Genomic DNA, 23,265 nt, shown 5'->3' with positions numbered 1-23,265 from the left:
GATCTGTAATCTATTTGAAATAAAGGAGGTAGGGAAAAAAAATAATATTAAAGAAAAATTCTAGGCCTAACTGTGGGTAGTAGTAAGAAGGAAAGTCCTTTCCTCTTCCTGTATTTAGTTACATATGTCAGTTCAAATCGCAGCAGAGTTCACTCGGCGCTCCCCCATTCTTTCTGTGCGTTTCCACCAGATTCACTTCCTGTTCTCAGTAACTGATGTGTTTTCAATGGTTGTGTTATAGCAATAGTGTTATTTTTCCTATGAGACACTTGCTTTTAATGTGGTACAAGTCACAGTTCGTTTTGCAAATTTTGTTTTATTTATAGAATTTGTCTATTTGTATCTCTTGAGAGTCCTTCTTTCATAGTACCTTACAGCTGTGCCAATTCCCTGATGCTGCTAGAAAAACCGCATTTGTTTTGCAGTTTGAACATTGCGCTGTTTTTCCCATTACAAAAGTAATTTATGCTCATTGTAGACAAATTGAAAATACAGTCATGATAGAAAAAAAAAGAAATGCCTCTCACTACAAAACTGATGTCTTGATCATTTTGCTTTGGCTTATGTTTGCTGGTTTGCTTCATGGGCTTTACGCTAGGGTGACTGTACAGCGTCTGGTATACTGTTTTTTTTTTAACCTAATGTTATGACAAAAGCATTCTTCCATGTCACTGAAAACCCTGTGTCACTATAACTTCACCACTGGAGGAGTTCTGTTATTCTTAACCACTTCTTCTGTGGTGAACATTTGGATTTCTCACTTTTTGTGATTATGACTGTAAAATTGTCCGGAGAGTCTTACCTGCTGTGTTGCATATGTTGACAGTTTCAGCAGTAATGTGTGAAAGAACTTATTTCACTGAGACTTGACCAACGCTGTTGATAGCCATCTTTTTCATATTTATTAATCTGATCAGCAAAAATATTGTGTTTTGATTTTTTTTAAGTCACTAATTAAAGTGTTTTCTTATTAACCGATTCTTTCTTTTATGAATATTTCTTGCTCGTGGATTAGTGTTCCGTTTGGATCTTAAACACTGTCTTTTGGTACTCTAAAATATCTTTAGATCTTTACAGGTTGCTTTTGGATATTTTTTTCCTTTAAAATTCTAATCTTCGTTTACAAGTTAACTGGGAAAATACTGTAGAACCAGTTCACATTGCTTTTTTGTTAAAGTCAAATAGAAGGATATGGAAGTGTCTAAAATGAGAAGCATGTGGGAATGTAGTTGTGGTCATAGTTGATATTTTTAGACCATTAAAATCCTGATATGAATTGGCACTTAGTATATAAGACAGTTGCTCACATGATTCTGATGATGAGTTGTTGGAGACCAGGATGCTTGGGGTGCATTTCACGATCTATGTGACACTACTTTGTCATCAACAGAACCAGGGGGGGAAGCTGGCAGTTCTTGGCTCCTGTCACATGTTCAGTGACCAATATTTGGATAAAGAAGAAAACAGCAAAATCATGGTAAGCTCTTCTCTCTCATCACATTAATGTATAATGTGTATGATTTTCATGTCATTAAAAAAAATACTGCTAAGTTCATCTATTCATTTAAAACCAGCTTTTCAGGGGTGCCTGGCTGGTTCCGTCAGAAGAACATGGAACTCCTGATCTTGGGGTCGTGAGTTCGAGCCCCACACTGGGTGCAGAGATTACTAAAAAGAAATAAATAAACTTAAAAAAAAAAAAAGATAGTAACAAAATAGAGAACAGCTCTTCAGCTCAGTTCCTCACACTAAGGATACAAAGTTGAGTCAGGCATAGTCATTGCTTTGAAAAAGTTTATAGTACATTGAGAGAGAGCATGAGAGACAGAGACATATGTTTAGAAGGATGAGGTAAAGAGCATCTGGGTAGCTCAGTCAGTTGAGTGATTTCGGCTTGGGTCATGATCCCAGGGTCATGGGATCAAGCCCCACATTGGGCTCCCCTCTGAGCATGGGGCTTAGGATTCTTTCTCTCTTGCCCTTTTCCCTCCCTCACAGGTGTTCTCTGTCTCCCTCTTTAGAAAAAGAAGAGAAGGGAAGGATATGGTGAATGTTTTCAAGCATGCCAAATTGGGGTGGGAGCCAACCCTGGAGGTGAGGAGTAAGCTCAACCAGGGCCTCACACGTAAAGCCCAGGAACTTGAACTTTCTGCAGAAAGCTGTGGAGAGCCCATGTAGAGTGTCCAGCAGCCTTGAGCACGGTCAGATCTGTGTTTCAGAAAAACTCTTCTGTCAGGCATGTGGCAGGTGAGAGAGAGGAGGTGGAGTCAGTTATGAGGTTGGTAGAGTCAGCCAGGCAGCAAAGGACGCTGACATGAGTGAAGGTAGGGAAGGCGAGAATGAGGGGAAGGGCCGGCTGGCAGGAGCGGTGTCAGGAGGGGTTATGACAGGACTGGTCACTGGTTGATGTGGGGAATGAGGTAAAGGCATTGCAGTTGTTTGTCAGCTTTGTGTGGTGGAAACATGTCCTGTGAAGAATGACAGACGGTGGGTGCCAGAGCTGGACATTGGTGTGATTCTGGTGACTCACTTGCTAGAGGAAGGAGGTCCCCTGAACTTTTTCATTAATGGAACAAATTCCTTCAGCCTCAAGGACTGTTACTGAATTGAGAGATTGATTAAGATCTTGTTTCTGTGGAATCTACATGAAATTCTAGTGTCTCTAGACACATTTCAGGGGTATCTAGATATAGTCCACTTTCTTTTTTTTTTAAGTTTGTTTATTTTGAGAGAGTGAGAGAGAGAGAAAATGAGTGGGAAAGGGGCAGAGAGAGAGAATGCCAAGCAGGCTCTGCACCATCAGCATGGAGCCCAACGTGGAGCTCAATCCCAGCTGAGACCCCATGAGATCCCCTGTGAGACCATGACTCGAGCTGAAATCAAGAGTCAGATGCCCAGCGCACTGAGCCACCCAGGCGCCCCGATACAGTCTACTTTATAGCACATTTTTTTTTGAAATAATTTTAAAATTATTTTCTAAAGTGATTTATTTATTTATTTAAATAATTTGGTTGGGGGGAGAGCACAAGCGGGGGAGGGGCAGAGAGAAGGGGACAGAGGATCCAAAGAGGGCTCTGTGCTCACAGGCTGATAGCAGTGAGCCCGATACGGGGCTCAAACTCACAAACCGTGAGATCATGACCTGAGCCAAAGTCAGACGCTCAACCGACTGAACCACCCAGGTGCCCCTTATTTATTTGTTTTAAAATGTTTATTTATTTTTGAGAGAGAGTGTATGATTGTGGGAAGGGCAGAGAGAGAGAGGAACAGAGGATCCAAAACAGGTTCTGCACTGATAGCAGAGAGCCCAACATGGGGCTCGAACCCACCAACTGTGAGATCATGACCTGAGCTGAAGTTGGATGCTCAATTGATTGGGCCACCGAGGCATCCCAGTTTTTTAATTTATTTTTTTAAGTAATCTTTATACCCAACGTGGGACTCGAACTCATGACCCCAAGATCTAGAGTTGCATGCTCTTCTGACTGAGCCGGCCAGGTACCCCTGTCATGGGCACATTTAAACAGGAGTTGTTTTGGGATTGATCATGAGCAAGTTTTAATAAATTTTGGCCTGTGGTTAGAGGTGAAAGTGCCCTAAGACAAATAATAACTTTCCAGTAGTAAAAGTGACATTAGGCTGAAGAAAACTTTGAATTCGTATGATTTCACCAAGGGAATGGTGGTTACTCTTTTTTTTTGAATCACTGCTGTATAGTCTTTTTCCCTTTATCATTTTTTCTTAATTGATGTAGTTATGTAGTCCCGCTTTGGTTTTCTCAAATAACCAAGTGTAACCCTGTGTTTGTTTTTTAAATCCAGGATGTTGTTTTCCAGTGGCTCACGACAGGAGACATCCACTTAAACCAGATTGATGCTGAGGACCCAGAGGTAGGGGTCTGTGAATCATTAAAAAACTTCAAAGTGAGTGGCACCTGGCTGGCTCGGTCAGAAGAGCATCCGACTATTGATCTCCAGGTCATGAGTCCGAGCCTCACATTTGGCGTGGAACTTACTTAAAAAACAAACAAACAAACAAAAAACCCTTCTAAGTGAACAAATGGGTCCAGCCTGCCAGCACCAGCTCCAAAGGATTATGTATCTCTTACTTTATCTGTAAGACAGATGGAAAGAAGTGATGCTTTCTGGGGTGATGAAAACCACATTATAAAAAAATGATCAGTGAATTATAGAATTAATTGAGATGGGAACCTCTTTATATGTATATGCCAAGCTTTCAAGATCATTATTTGTAGAGAAATACTTCTTTCAGAAATACGAAGGATATAGAAATAACTTTTTTTGAATAAACATCATCTGAATTTAAATTTTAAACTATAATTTTGGTGCCTTTAGGAACAACAGTCCTAAATCCTTTAGGATACTATTTATCAGATGATGGAGAGTGAGACCAGCGTGGAAATAGGGGCCAGAAACCTGCTTTTCTGTCCTGCTCCATTCTGGCCATCAGACCTTAAGCAGGCTATTTCTTTCTTTTTTTATTTATTTTATTTATTTTTTTAACATTTATTTATTATTAAGAGACAGACACAGAGCATGAGCAGGGGAGGGGCTGAGAGATGGAGAGACACAGAATCCGAAGCAGGCTCCAGGCTCCAGGCTCCAGGCTCCAAGCTGTCAGCACAGAGCCCGACGCAGGGCTCAAACTCACAAACTGCGAGACCATGACCTGAGCCGAAGTTGGACGCTCAACTGACTGAGCCACCCAGGCGCCCCATTAAGCAGGCTATTTCTAACCCTTTCTTGTCCTGGTTTTCTCATCTCTCACAGACACACCAATATCTGTACTCTGTCTCACAGGATAATTGTGAGACCTCAATTAATAGAATTATACTTACTTATTAAATTAAAAGGTGTAGGAAGCGCTATACAGCTGTCAGACTTTCTTAAACCCTTGTATTTATTATATACAAGCACTGTGTATCATATACTTCCACATAAGTCATCTTATATAATCCTTACAACAGCCCTGGGAAGGAGATGGTCTTATTCTCATCTTAGAGATGAGGAAATGGAAATTCTGCAAGATTGCAGTATGCCCCAAGAGCAAACACTTGCAGAGCCAGAACTGAAACCCAGGTCTCGATTCAAAGTCTGCTTGTTCTGGAGCGCCTGGATGACTTAGTCAGTTAAGCATCCGACTCTAGATTTTGGTTTAGGTCATGATCTCATAAGTTTGTGAGATCGAGCCCTGTGTTGGGCTCTGTGCTGACAGTGTGGAGCCTGCTTGGGATTCTCTTTCTCCCTCTCTCTGCCCCTCACTCCCACGCGTGCTTGAGTGTGTGTTTTCTTTCTCTCTCAAAATAAATAAAAACCCCAAAAATGTTTATTTTAAAAAATAAAAAAATTAAAACAAAAAACAAAAACCCAAAGTCTACTTGCTCTACAATTGTGTCTCTGTTTCTTAAACTCTGAAGTGTCAGGAAAGTGATTTCCTGGCTGCGGATAGCAGGGAGTGGGTAAGAATATGGTCAGAAATGGTGGACTGCTGCCTGCTTCCTCCCTCAGCTGAGGGTGTGGCCTCCCCAAAACGGACTTGGGTTAGGAAACAGAAGAGCCCCGTGTCTAAAACATTCCCTCATACGGAAACATGAAGTATATGGATGTTTTGCTTAAATTCCTCCCGAAAAGTGATATAAGCCTCCCAAATAAAACAATTGGGGTACAGTCAGGAATTCACTTTTCAGATCTCACAGGACCCAACTCTTGAGCGGATAGCATCTTTGGCAGCTGCCAGTCCTAGTTAGGGCGTTGGGGGCCGAGGGAAGCAGCACTACGAGATGCTGTGTCTGCTCCTGGTCTTTGTGGCCACCTGCTCTTACTAAGTTTCTGCCATTCCTGTTTTCTAGCTGAGGAAATGGAAGTAAGTACATTCTTCAAGGTCCCTGCTGAGGTTGATACCTGGCCAGCCATAACTAATGCGCATGTTAGGCTGATTCTGGAGCGTGTGCTTTTCTGCTGCTCTGTTGTTGACTGTCTACCGCACGCGACACTGGACTGGTTCAGAAGGGAAGTGTCAATAGGGAGCCAGAGGAAGATGGGGTCGTTGAGGCCTTTCTCTAAAATCATGCAGTCTCCTGTATGTTCTGCATAGGAGACCTGGTGCAAATGTCCTTTGCATTGTAAGGCTTTGGCAAGTAAAATGCTGGGCCCAGTAATGCTGCAAAGTAAGAAATTCTGAAAATCCAAACTTCATATGATTTCAGATAAAATCTTATGTTGGAATAGGTTTCAAACCCAGACAACAGCTCAGTTTCAAATGTTACTTAATGAAATGGTAGCTGAGTAAAGAGCTAAGAGGATTTACATGACAAGTTTTAATCTCTAAATCTGCTAGGAAGTCATGAAAACCAGTGGTCTTGGGAACACTCTTATGTTTCTGTCTGGACATCTAAGGTCTTGATGGTTTTCTGAACTAGGATTTGGTAGCAAGTCTCTGTGCAAAGATGCGAACCATCCTCAGGACCTTTGGGATGCTTGGCCCTTACTGATGTTCCTGCTGTGCGTGTTCTGACACAGTCAGGGCCTTTGTTATTGCTCTCACCTTCAACCCCCATTCTGTTACCGGGTTGAAACCTCTAACACAGACATATCTCTTGGGACATACATCTCTTGGGATATAGAGAAAAACGAGCCTGTTTGTATAGGCTTATTTCTGTAATGCTTAAGTGTGTTTCCTCAAGTTCTGGCACTGGAAAATGTGGAACACATTGTTGCAGGGGACTTCAGAGGGCAATTAGGAGTCAACTTCTTGTTGTCAGCACGCCTTTATTTAAAGTTAAATGTACTTTTTAGGTAGGTAATGCATTCACAGTTGGGAATTCAAAAGCATACGCAATGAACAGTTTCCCTCCTGTTTTTGCTGAACCACTTTGTCCCCCTCCCCAGTGACAACAATCTCAACTATTTCTTGTATATTCTTCCAGAGATGCTTTATATATCTATAAGCAAACAAGTATGTGTGTGTATCTCCTTCCTTTTTGTTTTACACAGATGGTACTATATACACTGTGTGTATTCACCACCTTAGTTTTTAAAATTGGCAATATGTCTTAGAGATGTTTCCTTATTTACATATAAAGAGCTTTCTTTCTATTTTTGTTCATTTTGTTTCTTTAAGACTATTTTCTAATGTTTGTACTGTAGTATGTTTAACCAGTCTCCTATTGATGGACATTTAGGTTTTCCTGGTCTTTTACAGTTACCAGCACACAGCATGTGTCATCATTTAGGGCTCTCAGCAGTGCTGGAGGCATGTCCTTGGTTAGGTGAGAAGGGCTGGGATCTAGTGTCCAAGTGGGAGGGTCATCTGTGCCGGGGTCACAGGCGGTTCATACATATAACAGCAGAGGAAGCCGAGAATAAGGCCTAGATGCTGGTGGGTGGATAGCTGTAGTGGGAGCTTGTGGACTGTCTTTTGTGATTGCTTCTGTTTTCTCAACTGAAATAGAAAATAAGGTCTTCAGCTAAAATTAAGAAAGGTAAAATTGTTTGAGATGGATGAAGTGACAAAAGGAAGGTATTGCCTAGGACAACGGGAAGTGAATGAACTAGGCAAATACAGCTGATTGCTGAGCACTTGAGATCAGTGGTCACGAAATCAAAAGGAGGCCAGTCGGCATGGTTGTTTATCCAGCTGTGTTCAGTACTGCATGAGGAATTACAAAGTTGGATTTAACCAGCGTTGGGGTTTAGCCAAGTGACTTTTATTCCTCTTTCCACATGAAATGGCTTATTTAAGGTTTAGTTGTTAGTGACCAGAGACAGTGAAATCTCTTGGCAAGAGCAGAACTATTGCAGAGTTAGACAGATGAAATTCTTACTCCTGCTGTGCTGTGTGATGAACCCTCTTGTGGCTTTCAGATTTCCGACTACATGATGCTGCCCGACACAGCCACCCTGTCAGAGCGGCTTCGCGTGTGTCTCCAGGAGGGCGATGAGAACCCAAGAGACTTTACCACCCTCTTCGATCTGTCCATTTACCAGCTGGATACCACCTCCCTCCCCAAGGTCATCAAGTCAGTACCTGTAGCTCTCAGCTGCACTGCACTTCATTCTTGAGTGTTTGGTTTGAAAACATGAGCCTGGGGACGGGAGATAGGGTCATGGCATATGTGGTATGCAAAACATGTTCTCAGATCTCTGATGAGATCGACAAAGATAGCTGAGAAAATTGGGGTGGGGGTTGCAGTTATTAGTCTCCTGTTGTGTCCCAGGCTCTGTATCAGGCATTTGGGGCAACCAGCTTGTCCTGGTTTGCTTGGGACTTACCTGGTTTCCGCAAAGAGGGTCTCATGCCCCCAGGAGCTCCGAGTAAAGTGAGCTGGTTAGGCAAGGTGCCCTGCAGGCACTGCATGTTATTACTTCACTTCATACTTTGAATTGCCTCTGAATTACCTGCTGCATTTCCAGCTGAGGAAACAGGTTTAGGGAGGGTAAGGTCTTCTCCCAAGGTGGGAGCCTGAATGGCTTTCAGACTGGGGCTTTCTCTTGTTTCATTGCCTGCTCTGTTGCCTGCTTGTTGTTATTGTCCATTCCTAATGACAGGGACAGGGACTGAGGGCAACATTTCTCAGCCTCTTTGGCCAGGCATGGGGTTTACATCTGGATAAACCAAAGGCTGAGGGTGTAAACTACTGATGAGTGTCTAACTTCCTACTGCTGTATTTATGTTCAGGTTCCCCAGATACTTACTGACCACCTCCTGTGCCAGGCACTGTGTCCACAGTTCATGGTTTAATGCAGGAGACAGACACAGGCTGTGGTGCAAGGTCATTGTATTAATGCTAAACATGGGCGTAATGAAGAGTGAGAATTTGACTCTTAAGGGGGTGAGCAGGGAAGCCTTTATGAAAGAGGGGCCCTCTTAGCCAGGCATTGATTCTTTCAACAAACAGTTTAGGGGGCCTTGTGTCTGCTTGGCACTGTACTGGGTGCTCCCCCATAAGGGGTGAAGAGGCTTCAGGAGATGACAGGGATGTTCAGAGAGAGAGGTGGGCGATGATGTAGCTTCTGTGCAAAGCCCACATGTTCACATGTGTAGGTGTGTCCAGGCAAGGAAGTTTATTTCTAACTGCTCTTTGAACTGCATTTAGCCTTGACTTCAAATGAGGCCAACTTAGTAATAGTTGAAAGCTTGGTCCTCTGAAGTGCCCTGCAACAATCTGTTCTGTGTTCTCCAGCACGGGCACTTGAGGAGACCTGCCTGAGCATCACAGAAATAAGAAGCCAAGGCAGACAGCCTGAGGCTCAGGGCAAGGGCCTAATTTGTGAATGGGATGCTAGTAAAGACCTCTAGAGGAGGGACAGGATTGAATCTGTTTTCTAAAACCAGATAAAACAATGCCTTGCGGCAGTTTATACAATTGATGGGGGGGGGGGGGAGTAGAAGAAACCAGCTAGGCGACTGTTGACAGTAGATTGGAGGGTTGAGGGGCGACACTGGTGGGAGCAGTAGCTGTGGTTTCAAGAGATGTTTGGGAAGAAAGAATCCTAAGCCACAGGCCATGGAAGGCTGTGATGGCAAGGTCAGAGATAGTGGTTTCTCCCTCAGGGATCTGGGCACCTGGCAGTGCTGTGGACTGGCTCTCAGGATGCGGGGAGAGGAGAGAGAGAGGAGTTCTGCTCCAGGCGCCTCCATCTGATGTGGCTGAGAGGTTGCCCTGTGAAGAATGCAGGTGGAACCACCAGTGTAGATGTTGAAGAGGCCTAGAGAAGGTGATTAGAAAAGTGGGGGAAGGGCTAGGTACTCTCAAGGACAGCACTGGAGTGGGAATTGGGCTGGAGACAGGGCCTCACAGCTACCCTTGCTTTTGAGGAGGAGAAGAGGAGGGCCTTTGGCAAGCTGGGGAGAAGGAGCTGGAGGGGCAGGGGAGTGCGGGCAGCAGGAGAATCCCTGGAAGGGTGTGGGGCAGGGAGTAGGAAAGAACTGGGAAACTGGGAAACCAGATGGCCTGGAGATGGGCCCGGGGCTCCTCCTCCTCTGTGGTTGGAACTTTTCTCAGAATAACAAAAGGCACAGCAGGCTGCCCCACTTGTGAGTTACAGTCCACCCAGTTTCTGCCTTTGCTTTCTGTCATCTTCTGATGTGGTTTACATCAGGGTGTTGTGACTGTGCTGAATGTGGGATTGATTGGAACCATTATTTTAGTGCCATCAGAGTCAAGTAGTAGATATTTTGGAGCTTAGATAGCTCTTTTAATTGAATTTGTCTTTTATACCAAAGCAAAGGACAGTAGTTATGGGCCAGTTTCTATATGGTGCTCTTAGGAATTTATATTTGGTAGTAACATCTTTTGAATACAATTCCTCTTTTCTAAGTAAAAATTCGATTAGCCTTTAAATATTTAAACATCTGAATGATGTTGCTCTGAAGTAACTTCATTTGTCCATCTGGTATTTACTGATGCCTGTGGGGGTGAGGTAGAGACAAAGAGCGTGGAGTCCCTGCCTTCTGAGTTCATGGACTGATGGGTTGGGGACTGAGACATAGAGTGGTGAAAACACAGTGCCAGAGGTCAGGCCAGGGTGTTCTGGAAATAGATAACTCAGCCCCATTTCATAGGTTTCTATTTAGCATTGGCATTTGTTCCTCCCCTTATCCCCCCCCCCCCCGCCCAGCACCCCCACCGCGCAGTCAGCTTTCTGAATTAGGTTTTCTTGGTTTTAAGATTAGTTTCTCCACGCATCCCCCACTCCCATCAAGTGCACGGTGACTCGTAGGTGGAGGAAGATTTGGGCGAGTTGCGAGCTGAGCAAGAAAGAGAAGATGCACTGGCGTTTGTTTTCTTATTCACACAGGGCTTCAGTGTAGCCAGCTCCATCTGCAGACAGAAAGCAAAAAATCATGGCTGGGATGGCCAAGGCCAGAAAATCATGGCAGCAGGGTTCTTCGTGTGCCAGTGGTGGGACCTTTAGCTTAAACATTGCCCCTAATGACATTCTGCCTTCAGTATAGACTGAGTCATGGGGCTTTGGGTTGGCAGGGATTGGCCAGCTCTGAGTTCTAATCTTGCCTTTGTCACTTCTTACCCATGTGACCTTGGGAAGCTTCTTTATCTCTATACTTCTGCTTTTTTTTTTCTATAAGAGATTATACCCACTGACCAGGGTTGTTTTGCAGTCGGTACTCAGTGAAAGTTATTCCTGTTCCCTCCCTAGGGATCTTCTGCATTGCCAGGAAAGCTTCTTTGCCCCAGGCACCTAGGAATAGTGGAGGCAGTGATAGCAGTCAGCTCAGCTAAGTGCCTTTCTGAAGTCACAGACCTCTTTCCTTTCTACAATCACTTGTCCATAGAAGCAGGCATGAACTTTGTTCACACCCATTGACATTTGCTTGTTTAGCTTAATTTTAAAAGGTCACAAATGTGTTCATAGTTTAAATTAGGTGAGTATATTTTAATTTGCCTCATTTCCAGAGGAGTTCAGCCAGCTTACAAAATTATTACGGTGCAAAAGGATAAAAGGAATGTTTGAGAGAATGGAGGCAGAGGGGAAGCCATAATCAAAAAGAAACACAGGGGTAAGGTCAGCACTTGACTCTGTAAACTCATCACTGGCGTTCTCCCTCTGCTGTAGCCACTCTGGCTGCCCTGAGGTTCTGTGAAAATATCTAGCACCCTTATTCCTGTTCTCCTTGCTCTTGCCTCTGCCTGGGATACTTTTGAAAGTAAGTGCATGACTTCCTCCCTCACTTCACTCAGGGCTTCTCTCACTTCTCTCACTTCTTCACTCAGGGCTGTACCCCCTGCCTCTTCCCTGTCTTTATCCCTCTGTCCTGGTTTGCTTTTCTTCTTACTACGTATTGACACCTGTCATCTAGGGTCTTGTTTATTGCGTGTCTCTCCTCTAGTAGAATGTAAGTTTACGAGGGCTGCCTTGGTCTCTTGTTTTCACCGTTGCTGTTCTCCTGGTGTATAAAACCGCCTGGTGCACAGTACATATTCAGTAAATACTTGCTGAGTGAGCACACAGAAGTATATATTGTATAGATCTGTTCAGTTGCAAGAAGCAGACTTCAGATTTGACTCCTGTCTCTTGGTGGTGAAAAAAAATAAGGAAACAGAGTGAGTTACCACATTTATAGTGTCCACTGGGTAAAAAGAAAAAGCCTGTCTAGGAGAAGCCTGATATGAAACTTGAAAAAACTTTCCCCTTCAGTTCACAGTATAGTTGTGCCATGTGACACAGTAGGGAATATTCGTGAAAGGATCGTTACATTACATACACCAACACATTTTGTGTGCTTTTCTGTGAAAGTGTTGAACCACGTGATTTGATGGAGAACAGCGCAGTGTGGTCAGTTAGATGTGCTTTGCCACGGTGTCTCGTCCTGATTCCTGCTTTTTTTGTCTTCTTGCTAACACAGGGCCCATGAACAGCTAAATGTGAAACATGAACCTCTCCAGCTCATCCAACCTCAGTTTGAGACCCCACTGCCAGCCCTTCAGCCAGCGGTGAGTAGGTGTGCATGGGGGATCCTGCTACAGAACCCCACTGTTTGTCCTTACTTTCCAGCGGGGCCATCACATGGTCCTTCTCCCAACCATGTGTAGTTGTACACCCAATGCATGTGGTACTTCTCAGGAAGTTGTGTTTCTCTGGCTCTAAACATGCAGAGACCAAACCTATTAGTACTCCTTAGGGACTTCCACTGGGTGTAGCTCCCAACTGAGAAATCAAGGGCGTGGACTTTTCTGGTCGTTAAGCATTTCCCATCTGGTGTACTTGGAGGGTATATAGGAGAAATCCTGGGTGGAAAGGAGGAAATGCTTTGTACTGCAGCTTTCTAGGCAACAGGCCCTCAGATTCATAGCACAGTCTGTAGCCCAGGGGGTAGTCACGTGTGCACAGGTCACTTTCAACATTCCAGTCCAGCATTAAGTCAACTTACCTTCAAAACTCTCTTATCCCACCACATTCTGGAATACACTTTCTACATGGATCTACATCTGCTTCCCCAATTTCTGCCCCTAATGAACTCATAGTTAAATGAGAAACAAGTTGTCCAATCAGATGTTCAACACAAATAAGCATAATTATCCCCAAGCTTTTGTCCTTGCACAAGTTAGTGGGCACTGGTGTGTCAGTTTGATCAGTTTAGTGCTGTTTTAGAGCTGATTCTGTTTGATTGCTTACAGTGCACTAGTCCTCTTGCTTGATATGGTCTAACGGGTTAGGGCAGGAGGAGGTGACAGGCATTTGGGTGGTTCATCCCAGGGAAGGGCTGAATTGGCTTCTCATTTCCTTCCATCTTATCACTGTCAGTTGTGGCTTTGCATGCCTTCTTTCATGAAAGACCTGATTTCCTTTCAGGTTTTCCCTCCCAGCTTCAGGGAGTTACCACCTCCCCCACTGGAGCTGTTTGACTTGGATGAGACATTCTCTTCGGAGAAGGCCCGCCTCGCTCAGATTACCAATAAGTGTAAGTTTGGCCAGGTTTTTTTTTTTGTTTTCTTTTGTAAGTTTTATGTAGTTGTGAACTTCTGAGATTTGCCATGAGAGAAAGCTGGAGTTTGTTCAGGGAGAACAAAATATGAATGGCAGTGTAAAATGAGAGTTTCTGTTTATTTCATGTAAATGATATTGGTTGTTTCTCTCAGGCCAGTTTGCTCAGTGAGTTAGAACATGATGCAAAGCAGAAGCCAAGGTCTCAGCTTTAACCCTTATAGGTCTTTAGTTCTGACTTATTGAGTAACCATAGGATGCATTCTGACCCTGGCTGCCACTTAGCAAGTCTAGGTCATTGGTCATACGAGCCGTTAAATAAGAAAATTCAGTCAAGGCCAGAAGAATTATAGAGACTTCAGATCGGAAGGGATCCTGGGAGAGTTATGTGTACCCACCTTGACATGTGGATGAGGAGGTGAGGCCCCAAGCCTCATGCCTACGAGGTGAGTGGTTCTCCTGACTCTTGGCCCAGTGCTCCCCTGACATGCATAGCAAATGGGCCTGCACACAGGTGCTCAGAGGCATAAAATTAACCATCCATTTTGAGGCAGTGACCCCACTCCTGAGAATCTAATCTAAGGAGATATGTGAAGGCATATAGATGATTACTATGTTATTTATTTTTTAAATTAGGAATAAAAATTATTTACCCATTGGGAATAGGCTTAGGGTACACTAGCAGGGGAATGGTAGTAAATTGTGTCACATTTATTTGATGGGATGACATGTCATTATAAAAGAGGTTTCCAGGGGCCAGGGAGTGACACTGATAGAACTTAAGTGAGAATCCTAAATGAGGAAGGGCAGGATATAAAATTCCATGTTCACTAGGATCCTAACTATGAACAACATCTATATGTACCCAAGGACCAGGAAGGAGACTGCAAAAATAAAAACAGTTCAGTGTAGAACACCTTAACTGCATCTCTCTTCTTTGTCAAGCCTTGTGGTAAGTGCTGAACAGCAAAAATTAGCAAGACGTAGTGATTGGTGCAGTAGGAATAACACACCTGTGAAGTGTCAGATGGTTTGACCCAGCATTTCTGTTTCTAATTTATCCAGTTTATCCAAAGAAATCCTTGTAGAAATGTGAAACAAAAAATTATAGCTATAGAGATATTAATTGTAGCATTAAAAAATTGACAACAGTCTAATGGCCCATCAGTAGAGGGTTCGGTTTAAAAAATAACGAAATATTATACATCTGTTAAAGGAAAGATACAGAGCATAAGCTTTGACATAAGATGTCCATGAGACATCGTTAAATAATGAAAGCAACTTACAGAACTATTATAGTTTGATCCTATTTTTTACACATATGTAAATATGTAGGCATACATGGCAATAATTACCTTAGGTGGTATCAGTGGAGATAGAGTTGGGGCAAGAGATTTTTGCAGCTGTATGGTTTGATTTTTTTTTTTTTTTTTTTTTTTTTTTTTTTTTTTTTGAGAGAGAGAGAGTGTGTGTGCATGCACGAGTAGGGGAGGGGCAGAGGGAAAGGGAGAGAGAGAATCTCAAGCAGACTCCATGCCCAGTGTGGAGCCTGACGTGGGGCTTGATCTCATGACTGACCATGAGATCATGACCTGGGCTGAAATCAAGAGTCAGATGCTTAACTGAGCCACCGAGGTGCCCCTATGGTTTGAATATTTTAATAAAAAACTTACATTTCTATCATAGCTTTAAAAAATGCACATCAGAAGGGGAAAACAGAAAGGAATTACAGTATAGTGTAAGAAGGGCTGTAATGGCTGTCCATCCTTGACATAGGGCTGCTGGGGATGGCTGCACAGAGATATGTTATTGGTGGAATTATGAGTGATTTTTTTTTCTTCTTTCATTTCCTTTTCTATAATATTGCTATAATAAATGCTATTTAAAATACCCATATGCCCTTCTCATAATTTTCCTTGCTACATTCAGAGAATGGTAATTTGATTTCCTTCTAGTTCCTCCTATTCTTTGTAATGTAGGAATGCTGGATCTGGGAATAGGAGAGCCAGAGCCATTCCAGCTTTATTCTAAAGTGTAATTTATTTAATTTTGAGAGAAAGAGAGAGGGAGAGGGAGAGAGACTACCAAGCAGGCTCCACATTGTCAGCAGGGAGCCCGATGCTCGAACTCACTAACTGCAAGACCATGACCTGAGCTGAAATCAAGAGTCGGATGACGCTTAACTGACTGAGCCACCCAGGCGCCCCCAGCTTTATTCTAATTAGGAGTGTCACACTTTTGTCCTGATTTATAAAAGCAGCACATCAGAGATCTCTTTAGTTTGTTACTGTGTAGGTCCTGTGGTCACATTACCCTAGGAAAAGTGAGTGATCTTGAGAGGTATAGGAACCTGACAAGGGGACACCTATACCACAGTAAGTCTGTACTTTGGAAAGGACAGGAAATAAGGGTTAATCTGACTGCTCCAACTGTGCTTAGGTACTGAAGAAGACCTGGAATTCTACATCAGGAAGTGTGGTGATATTCTTGGAGTAACCAGTAAACTACCAAAGGACCAACAAGATGCCAAACATATCCTTGAGCACATCTTCTTCCAAGTAGTGGAGTTCAAGAAGTTGAATCAGGTAGAGCCTAGAAAGCCCACTGAAGTGGAAGCTCTTTGAGTGGTGGTATCTTCCATAAACTGGACTTCTCGTATTTTATGCCATTCATTCATTCTGCAAGTATTTATTAAGTATCTACTAGGTAAACAAAACAGACCATGATCCCTGCACTTATGTTCTAGCTGAAGCTTGACAGAAGACAATAAACATAATAGATAAGTCAATCACATGGTATGCTAGAAGGTGATGGCATAGAAAAAGTAGAGCAGGGATCAAGCGTGCTGAATGTGGCAGTATTAAATAGGGTGGTTAGGGTAGGTCTCACTACAAAGGTGATATTGGAGCAAAGGCCTGAAAGTGTTGAGGATTTTGCCATGCAGATAGCTGGGAGATGAGTGTCCCTGGCAGAGGGAGACCTGTACAAAGTCCTGAAGGCTGGGCTTGGCCTGGCTTTTTTGAGGCATAGCAGTGATGTCAATGTTGCTAGAGAGACCTGAGCACAGGATACAGAAGCAGGCCATGAGGTCAGCACCTCATGACGGAAATCATCTTTCTCTGGACTGAGGATCAAGGGCTTTAAAATTATGCCTGGCCTTCATTTTGTCTATCCCTTGATGAGATTTCTAAAATTAAATGTTCAACCACTGTTGGAAATGGGCATTTATATACTACCTATTCTACCAATGGGAGAATAAATTTGTCCCACTTTTCTGGAGAGCTTTTTTATATTGCTTAAAAGTCCTCAAAATGTATGTACCTTTGACACAGCAATTCTAATCCTCAGAATTTGTCTTAGTAATATAATCCTGAATGTGTGTAGATTTGCCAACCAGGATGCTCCGTGTAGCACTGTTTTAACAGAAGAAAAATCTTCATCAGTATGGAGCTAGTTAAGTACCAAGGGCGCATCCCTAAGATTAAAAATGTTTAGAAGAATGTTTAAGGACTTGGGAAGACATTCAGGATATGGTAAATGGGGTTGGGGGGAAGGGCTATAAATATATACATACTTAGGATTGTATGTGCTGAGTGGAATGGTTGGAATCTACTGGCAGGGACTGACTCTGCTGGGTACTCATGATGCTAGGTGTTGGGGCTGTGGTAGTAAACAAGATGAAAGTGGCCTTTGCTATCTCTTCCTGAGCCACATGCAGTGGGGGAGACTGGAATATATAGGGGCAATTAACAGCGCTCTGATATAATGCCGTGAGGAGCACAGAAGTGAGTTGATATAACTGCGGAGCACTGAAATGTGGAATTTTGCTCAGGTAGGTTCTCAGCAGTACTCACCCTGCTGACAAGGCAGAGACAGGCCACTAAGGCCAAGATAAGAAGTCTGGTGTGGTATTTGCCTTGGTGCCTTCAACTGTATTTGCTCCCCGCTCATTGCGGTGGGTGGCGGGCAGTAGTCAAAAGCCCTGTCCTGAGAGTGAAAACTTGATCCTCCAGCTGGATTCAGCCTTAAAGCCAGGGATTACTATATGTCCCAATTAATGATGGTTCAGAATCTTAATCAAAGTATAAAACACCAGACTTCCCATTTCATGCTTTGTACTGAAATACTAAAATTCTGTGTCTTATTTCTTCATTCAGGAACACGACATTGATACAAGTGAACCAGCCTTCCAGAACAATTTCTGAGGACCATGCCTCTTGAAGCATCTTCTGCCTCCTGATTCCTTTGTAAACTATTTTTGAATTGTTTCTCAATTCCTTATCAACATTGTCTATACACTCTTTCTTCCATGAGTTGTGGAAGGTCTGTGCGTCTTCTGTAGTGCCCAGATAGGTATAGCGTTTCTAACAAGATCCTTATGTAAGATACATTCCATTTTTAAGATTAAACCTACTGAATCTGTACTTTTATAATTTATGAAAGTCTTTCATTGAAGTCTTTTCTTCCAACTGTAGTTCTGAATTTGAGTCTCCTTTATCAAAGGCATAAATGTCAATATTATGAATATTATTCAGCTTTTGGACTACCTCAAGGATATAAAGCAAACTTAACCCACATGACCTGTTCGCCAAATGTGCTTAATGAAAAAGATGAAATAGTAGATAGATACCTTCCTTACATAGATCACTCACCCCTTCCTTTCTCAGCTACCCCCAGGACACAACCATTTGGAGGCTGTTGTCTCCATTCACACTTGACCACCCTCCTCTGAGCTCCTGAAGCACTGAATTGTCATTTTCGGTTACGATGATGTGATCATCTGTCCCGAGGACAATGGGAAAGACTGTACGTGCTTGAATGGGACAGCTGGGTACTGGATACACTGGGGACCTGCATTGGTGGACCCTCAAAGCCAGATAGAAGATTGCAGAGCCACTACCAGTGTGTAAGGAATGTGTTGCAATGGGAACAGTTTAGCTGGTGGGTTCTATAAAGATGGGAACTGTGGAAGGAAGGCCATTTATGGAGAATGTGATATAACCCCAAGAGGAAGTAATGAGGATGAACTCAAGTGCTGTTGTAAGAAAGGTGGCATTTTGAAATAGATTTGGTCTGATGGTTGGAAGGTCAGATTGGCAAGATTTTGAGCCTGATATCCTGGGAAGTGGTGGAGCTATTGGAAGATGGAGATTCTGAGAAGTGAGCTGCTTTGGAGCATATGAATCCAGTTGAGATGATGGCAATTCATAGCAGTGGAAATAACCAGTAAATAGCTAGAAATCCGAGGTTTAGAAAAGATATCGCTATTGTTCATATGGAGTTGATAATTGAAGTCATGAGAACAGTCTACCAAGGAATTAACATTTTTAGAAATTCAGAGCCTTGGAAATAAAGGCTCACATCCTGAATTTCAAACTATTTATTCATGTTAAAGCTCTGTTCACAGGCTTCCATTGTCTCACACACTGGAGCCCTAGTGCGGGGCTTATTCAGAGTAGCCAAGTCAGAGCAGAGTCTTGGGGAAGGAGGAGACCACTTTGCTCAGAGGGTAGAATCTGGAGGCCAGCTGAGAGAAAACTAGCCATAGAACAACTGGAGTGTTGTGGCAATGTATTTGGAATACATTTCATAAATGTACTCAACTATTGTCTCCCAGCCCATATCCTCTTCTCTTACACTGTGGGTTTAATGCTCCTGCAATTGAGAGATGAGGTCCATGTTCCCTCCCTCTGAATTAGGCACTATAGTGGAAGTGACACTGACTTGTGAAGCTAGGTCATAAAAGGCTATACAGCTTCTGCCTAGTTCTCTTGGGACACTCACCTTTAGAGCTACAAGCCAACAATGGAAGAAGTCTGAGGCCACTTGGATAGACTATGTGGATGGGCCACATATAGGTGTCCTGGCCAACAGCTAGAGGTCCCAACCTATACCAGTATCACCTGCTAAACATGTGAGTGAAGATGCCTCCAAACTGATTCCTGTCTCCAGCATCAAGTCATCCCTAGCCTTTGAGTTGTCTGAGCTGAGGCGGCAGACATCATGGAGCAGACAAGCTGTCCCTGTACCTTTCTCAATTCCTGATCCACAGAATCCACAAACATTATAAAATCACAGTTTAAGCTACTTATTTTGAATAGTTTGTTATGTAGAAATAGATGATTAGAACATATACCTACGATTTTAGCAAGAACTTTTTGGATCTATCTGAATTTAATCCAACTTTACTTCCCAAAAGGGACACAGAGGCCTAGAGAGACCTAGGGGCAGAGCAGCATTGACAGCCTGCCTACTAACCTAGAGCTGTTCCCATTACATGGACTTGAAAAGGTGCCTTGGAGGGGGCAAGGCCTGTCCTGTCATGGGTCATGTGGCTTTTTCCCTTGTGGCAAGGATGTATGTTTTTTCCCAACTTTTTGAAAAATTTGAAACATCTAGAAAAGTGGAAATAGTATAATAAACACCAATACCTACCACCTTTTAAAAATTAACATATTACCATGTATACTTTATATATGTGTGTATATTTTTCTGAATGCTTAATATTAAACTTCAGACATTATATACTTCATTATATACAGTATACCATTATCATTTCTGATATTTCATGCTTAGTCAGATGTTCCCCAGTTGTCCCCAAAATGTTTTATAGATGTTTTTTCAAGCCAGAATCCAGTCAAGTTTCACACATTGGATTTGATTGTCTCTGATCTGTTTTAAGTCCAAAACACAGTTCCCTGTGTTTCTTTCCCTCCTCCTCCTTCCCTTCCTCCTCCTCCTCCTCCCCCCACCCCCTCCTCCTCCTCCTCCTCCTCCCCCCCTCACCCCCTCCTCCTCCTCCTTCTTCTTTCTTTTTTTTTTAATGACATTGATTTTTTTGAGGAGACTAAATTATATGTCCCACATTCTGGATTTTTCTGATGGTGTCTATTGTCCCCTTATCTCCTTTACTGCAAAGTGGAAGTTAAGTTTAAAGGCTTGACTATCTTTGAATTAAACATTTTTGGCAAGAATAGCTCATAGCTGATGCTGTGTATATCACAGTCCTCTATTAGAGAAATTAAATTCAATCCACTGGTTAAGGTAGTGAGCAGGGGTGCTTTTAAATTCAAACATGAGCTACAAGAATGCTTTTATCCCAGTTGCTGTTCACCTATATTCTCGAACTTCTGGTATGCAAGCCTCTCGAAATGAAAAAGTTAATGGAACTGAACAAGTATTTCAACTTCACTCTTAAAACATACCCGCAAACTGGGGCACTTGGGTGGCTCATTTGCTCAGGTCATGATCTCGAGGTTTGTCAGTTTGAGCCCCATGTCTGTGCTGACAGAGAGCCTGCTTCAGATCCTCTGTCCGTCTCCCTCCCTCTCTTTCTCTCTCTCTCATGCATGCACAAAAATAAACGTTTAAAAACTCCTTAAAAAAATACAAACACAAAAACAACAAAAAGTGATAGTATCAGTCTTAGTGGGTAACAGCATAAAAATAACTGTTGGAGATCTTATTTGTTGAACTCAAATACATCTCTGCTCAGAGAAACTTGAGTGTCAAAAGAAGAGGAGATATAATGAGAAAGGGGAGATAACATGTTGGGGACAAAGGTCTCTCCTCTCCCCAAGAGCAGGAAGGAAAATTTGGAGTATCTTATTCACAGATCTACCTACAGTCTGGCTTTTGCTAACTTATTTATTTATTAAACCAAATATGAGAGGTTTTATTCAAACTGTTCCCTAAAAGGTTCTAGAGTGTTACGTGTGCCCTAATGAAACTTAATTTAAAAGATTAGGTAATACCTATGCATGGAACTGGAGGATTTTGAAGAGAAAGAATTTCAACCTCCTCAGCCATTCAGTTCCCTATTCTGCAACTAATGTCATCAATTTCTTCCCCTGCCTTCAAGAAACAGAAATATTTATTTAAAAAAATTTTTTTTTAACATTTATTTATTTTTGAGAGACAAAAAGAGACAGAGCATGAGCAGGGGAGGGGAGGGGGGGAGAGGGGGAGGCACAGAATCTGAACCAGTCTCCAGGCTCTGAGCTATTCATTAGCACAGAGCCCGATATGGGGCTTGAACTCACGAAGTGCGAGACCATGACCTGTGCTAAAGTCTGACACTCAACCGACTGAGCCACCCAGGTGCCCCAAGAAATATTTACTTTAAAAAGAATAAGAAATCTTGCGTATACCAAATTTTACCATGAAGCCTACCACCGTTTACACTAGCGTTCTGCTTCTGCAGCTCACAATCTAACTGGGGAGAGAAATTAACTTCGTAGAGTCGCAAATGGTTACGCGCAATGGTAGCATGAAGGAAACTGCAGTGTCAGGAGCCTGTGCCGGGCTGCTGAAATACACGGGGAGTCAGGGCCGGGTGGAGGCAGAGCGGTCAACAGGGCTCTGGGCCCGAGCGACCACTGGACGCCAATTCCCGTGACCGCCACGAGGTCGGAGCCGACCACTTCCATAACCCCTGGTCCTTTTTTTCACCCGTCCTCCGCACGACCCGAAATGGCAGGCGTCGGGAGAAGCCTCCCAGCTACTACAGCTTCGAGGGATCACGCGCCAGGCAGCAGCTGGAAGAGGCAAAGCTGTCAGGGCTCCACACCTCGCAGCCTGGCTCCCAGGGGACCCCGAGCGCAGGCGCCCCCTTGTGACGTCAGGAGGCGCGACTCCCGCGATGCTTCGCGCCGCGCCTGACACAGAACGCGCGCCCGGCAGTCCGACCGCTCGGGCCTTCGTGTGGCCCCGTTTACCAGAGGGGCGATTCAAAACAGGTCACGTCACTCGCTCCGGAGCACAGCGGGCGGCGACAGACTGCCACGTGGACTTCAAAACGCGATTTTCCTTTCATCTTCCCAGGTGTGGGTGATGACGCGGCCCTGGGCCATGGGTGGCCGCGGGGCATGGTCAGGCTGTGGAAGTGGTTTCCACCGCCGCCAGAGGAGGCTTTGGTGTCCCTCGACGGTTCCATCCCTGACTTTGTGCCGGAACTCCCTAACCTGTGAATCCTTCCCTGCTTGGTTGCTGGACAAGTGGACACATTGCAAAAGAAAGAACTCAGTTTGTGAAAGCTGATGCCCAGAAAGCCCAGGGTAGAGGTCGGGGCTGTAGGCTGAACATTGTGTATAAAGCAGCCCAGGGCCCTGGCAGCTGTATCTGAGTCTCCTCTTCCTTACAAGAACGCCAGAAGTTTGGGTTAAATGGTTTCTAAAAGACCAAATTCTCATTCTGTGCAGTTGTGAAAATGAGGACACAGCAGGGGCCGGCATGATCTGGACAAACCCAGCAGAGTTGTTTCCCTTGTTCTGTGGTCAGTGACCCCACACTTCTCCCAGTGATTGAATAGGCACCCCTAGAGTTATGCAAATGGAACATATCAGTCACTGCCCCAAATTCCTTCTGTCCCTTTGTAATCTCTTCTCTGCAACCATGGTCACTTTGATTGGTTCTGTTATGCAATTTCTACAGTTGTATGTAAATGATATACAATATCCACTTTCTGGCTTTTTCAGCATAATTATTTTTGAGATTCATATTGTATCAGTAATTCCTTTTTATTATTGGATAGCACTTTACTGTATGGATATATTTATTTTAACGTTTATTTATTTTTTTTGATAGAACATAAGTGGGGTCAGGGCAGAGAGAGAGGGAGACACAGAATCCGAAGCAGGCTCCAGGCTCTGAGCTGTCAGCACAGAGCCTGATGCGGGGCTCGAACCCACGAACCATGAGATCATGACCTGAGCTGAAGTTGGACAGACACTTACCCGACTGAGCCACCCAGGCACCCCTGTATATATTTATTTTATATCTATTATTTGTTTACCCAGTC

General features: G+C 43.5%; 2 protein-coding genes across 4 annotated transcripts in view; both read left to right on the top strand.

Annotated features, from left to right (window-relative positions):
- The window catches only part of IFT52 (intraflagellar transport 52), a 33,579-nt gene extending 15,676 nt beyond the window's left edge, over positions 1 to 17,903 (top strand). Inside the window, exons 8-14 of the mRNA XM_042930920.1 lie at positions 1,391 to 1,477; positions 3,822 to 3,890; positions 7,884 to 8,038; positions 12,388 to 12,475; positions 13,335 to 13,443; positions 15,906 to 16,051; positions 17,624 to 17,903. Of these exons, the coding sequence (XP_042786854.1) occupies positions 1,391 to 1,477; positions 3,822 to 3,890; positions 7,884 to 8,038; positions 12,388 to 12,475; positions 13,335 to 13,443; positions 15,906 to 16,051; positions 17,624 to 17,671 (702 nt within the window). The 3' untranslated portion in view covers positions 17,672 to 17,903. The remainder of the gene's footprint in view (positions 1 to 1,390; positions 1,478 to 3,821; positions 3,891 to 7,883; positions 8,039 to 12,387; positions 12,476 to 13,334; positions 13,444 to 15,905; positions 16,052 to 17,623) is intronic.
- A 4,069-nt stretch (positions 17,904 to 21,972) lies between these two features.
- MYBL2 (MYB proto-oncogene like 2) overlaps positions 21,973 to 23,265 on the top strand; it is a 41,479-nt gene continuing 40,186 nt past the window's right edge. The window contains exon 1 of one of the 3 annotated variants that reach the window (XM_042930910.1): positions 21,973 to 22,289. In XM_042930910.1, the coding sequence (XP_042786844.1) occupies positions 22,108 to 22,289 (182 nt within the window). In that variant the 5' untranslated portion in view covers positions 21,973 to 22,107. The remainder of the gene's footprint in view (positions 22,290 to 23,265) is intronic. The other 2 variants (XM_042930909.1, XM_042930911.1) reach the window with 2 other exon arrangements.

Source organism: Panthera leo, chromosome A3 (genome assembly GCF_018350215.1).
Source record: "Panthera leo isolate Ple1 chromosome A3, P.leo_Ple1_pat1.1, whole genome shotgun sequence".
NCBI lineage: Eukaryota > Metazoa > Chordata > Mammalia > Carnivora > Felidae > Panthera > Panthera leo.
This window is presented reverse-complemented; position numbering and strand designations above follow the sequence as displayed.